The sequence below is a fragment of the Triticum aestivum genome, chromosome 7D (genome assembly GCF_018294505.1).
Source record: "Triticum aestivum cultivar Chinese Spring chromosome 7D, IWGSC CS RefSeq v2.1, whole genome shotgun sequence".
Lineage (NCBI taxonomy): Eukaryota > Viridiplantae > Streptophyta > Magnoliopsida > Poales > Poaceae > Triticum > Triticum aestivum.
This window is the reverse complement of record NC_057814.1, coordinates 552,027,637-552,029,987: the sequence shown is the minus strand read 5'-3', so window position 1 is coordinate 552,029,987 and position 2,351 is coordinate 552,027,637. Positions and strand designations below refer to the sequence as shown.

Below are 2,351 nucleotides of genomic sequence, written 5' to 3'. Positions count from 1 at the left end.
TGCAAAGGGTTGGCTTCTTAGAGTCACGCACACCATAGAGAGAGGGAAGTGAGAGCTAGCCTTGCTCTTCTTCTCCCTTGAACCCAACAGCTCTAGGAGCAATTGTAACTACTCTTTCTGATCTAGTGATCATGCGGAGACCCCGCAGAGCAGGACTAGGGGTGTTATCTCCACGGAGAGCTCCGAACCTGGGTAAGATTCGCCGGCGTGCATGTCTTCGCCTCATCCCGTTTCCAAGCACCGGCGACGTCTTACTGGCACCCACCATGATAAGCCATCCGTTGGCATATGTCGCACCTACCACCCGACAATGATGATGCTCCCACGCGCCACAATAAGCAGACAAGTACACGAAGCCATCGATAATTGCATCAACAGTCAGTTGTACTTTAACATTCTCCTCGTCGCATTCACACCAAACAATCCGACAATATGTTAGTTGGGAGAACATGAGTGTTCTCAGAGCTCAGCGAGTCTTGGCCGTCGGATCGATTTCTTGATGCGATTTGGACCAGCCTTCGGATGACATCGGTCGTCGGATCAAAACTCGACACTGCTACAATGAATAGTGTGTCCTCTAGCGTGCAACCGCCTGTAATTTCCATGCCCCGCTGAGGGCATTTTCGTCATTTCACAGCCTGGCGTATAAAATGCAGTGCTCCCGTGGAGAACCCAGCGCCCGCCTCGCGCCCGTCTGCTCCTCCCGCCCCCTCTCCTCTTCCTCCCGCGTCCTGCCTCACCTCTCTCTCTCTCTCTCTCCCTCCAAACCCTAACCCGCCGCTGTCCAGGTCCAGCCCCACGCCGCCGTCGTCTTCTTTGCCCAGCCGGCCGCTGCCGCACCGCATGCTCGTGTGCAGGGGCGAGAAGGGGAACCACCGCCCGCCTCCGGAGCGCGAGAGGTGAGGCAGCGCCCGGATCCACGGCGGCATCGACGCGCCGTCGTCGACCTGAGCCGCCATGGTCTCACCCTGCTGTGCTCCTTCCCCTCCACGGCTCCTAGCTCGGGTAAGCACCCCCATCCCCATGGCCGTTTCACATTCCAGATCCTCCTTCTCTTATCTTTTGTGTGTGTGTGCTCAACTGCTCATGAAGCTTCTCTCTTCTCCACGGACGGACCTCCCTCACCAGGCAACAACAAGCCATCTCAAGAGAGTGGATTCTCAAGTCACCCCATCTCAAGGGGCAAGGTGGCGTCGGTTGAGGTGATTTGCCTTTCCTTGCTGCGTGTTGGTTTTCCACGCTCATTGATCTGTAATCTTGTTTCCATGCAGGTCCCATCAAATTCGGTCACTACGCCGAATCTGCTGCAGTGGTCGTCGATCTGCTGTTATGGTCGTTGATTTACAGGTACGTGTATATGTATGTTCAGCCCTCTTCTTGGCCGTTGGCTTCTCTTCGTCTCTAACCTCCCATTGTTTTCCTTGCAGATTCGTCCAGTGTTGTTGGTGCCTCCTTTAATCTGACCCGGTTGCGTCTTCATTCATGGATTTGCAGATTAATCCCTCTTCTCCTCCTCCTTTTCGGTACTCTTCTGTTAGAGTGCTAGGCATACAGCGGCATGGCCAAGGGCTCTTTTAGGCTTGACCATGTGTTTGGCCGGCAAGGGCCTTTTGTTGTTTGTCTTGCCTCTGGTAAAGGCCAAAGGTGCCATTGGTTGTTTTTGGTGCGGTATAGATTTATGTCTTTTCTTCTTTGTATGGTCCTGGTAGGGCCTGTAATTGCTGCTCCTTTGTTGGTGGAGTGTTGGTGGTTTTGCTGCTTTCGGTCTAGCTAGGTTCCAAGGAATGGGATATTTATATTTGTCTTGTTCTGTTGATTGCTTATTATGCGGCTGCACATTGGATCTAGCTGTGTTCTTAATGAAATATGGCTTTGTTGTGTAGGAAAGAGTTAGGCCTGCCAAGTTTCTTGGGGTTGTGTGATGAGTACTATTCCTAGAAATGCTTTAGTGTTTTAGTGTGCCCTTTTTGATTGATATTTTTGAAGAATAAATGGAATTGCTGACGGCCAGAGCCTAAAACAGAGGAATGGAGTTCTTGGATCCATATGGTTTTGTAAAATAGAGAAATTGAGTTCTTGAGGTTATATAATAATTAGGCCTGCCTAGGAGGTGCTTTACTGTTTTTCCCCTCTTTTGGTTAGTACTTTTGGAATAATAAATGGATCTTCTGAGAGATGACAGCTAGAATAAATTCAGATGTCTTGGAGTTGTAGTATATGGATCTGGTGAGAGCTGAGGGCTAAAATATATTATGTTGTCTTGGAGTTGTTTTTGCCATCTGATAATTAGGACCTGTCCAGGAGGTGTGTTGTTGTTTCAATTGTGTTCCTTTTGATTGGTGTTATTTGAC

The 2,351-nt window shown here is 50.0% G+C and overlaps 1 protein-coding gene across 1 annotated transcript; it reads left to right on the top strand.

Moving 5' to 3' along the window:
- Positions 1-677: 677 nt before the first annotated feature.
- LOC123164404 (uncharacterized) lies at positions 678-1,445 on the top strand (the record flags this gene model as incomplete). The annotated part of the gene is given in 4 exon segments (XM_044581858.1): positions 678-1,005; positions 1,093-1,202; positions 1,272-1,347; positions 1,428-1,445. Coding segments are annotated over 4 exon segments (252 nt in total), but the record flags the coding sequence as incomplete, so codon positions are not given.
- Positions 1,446-2,351: the final 906 nt, after the last annotated feature.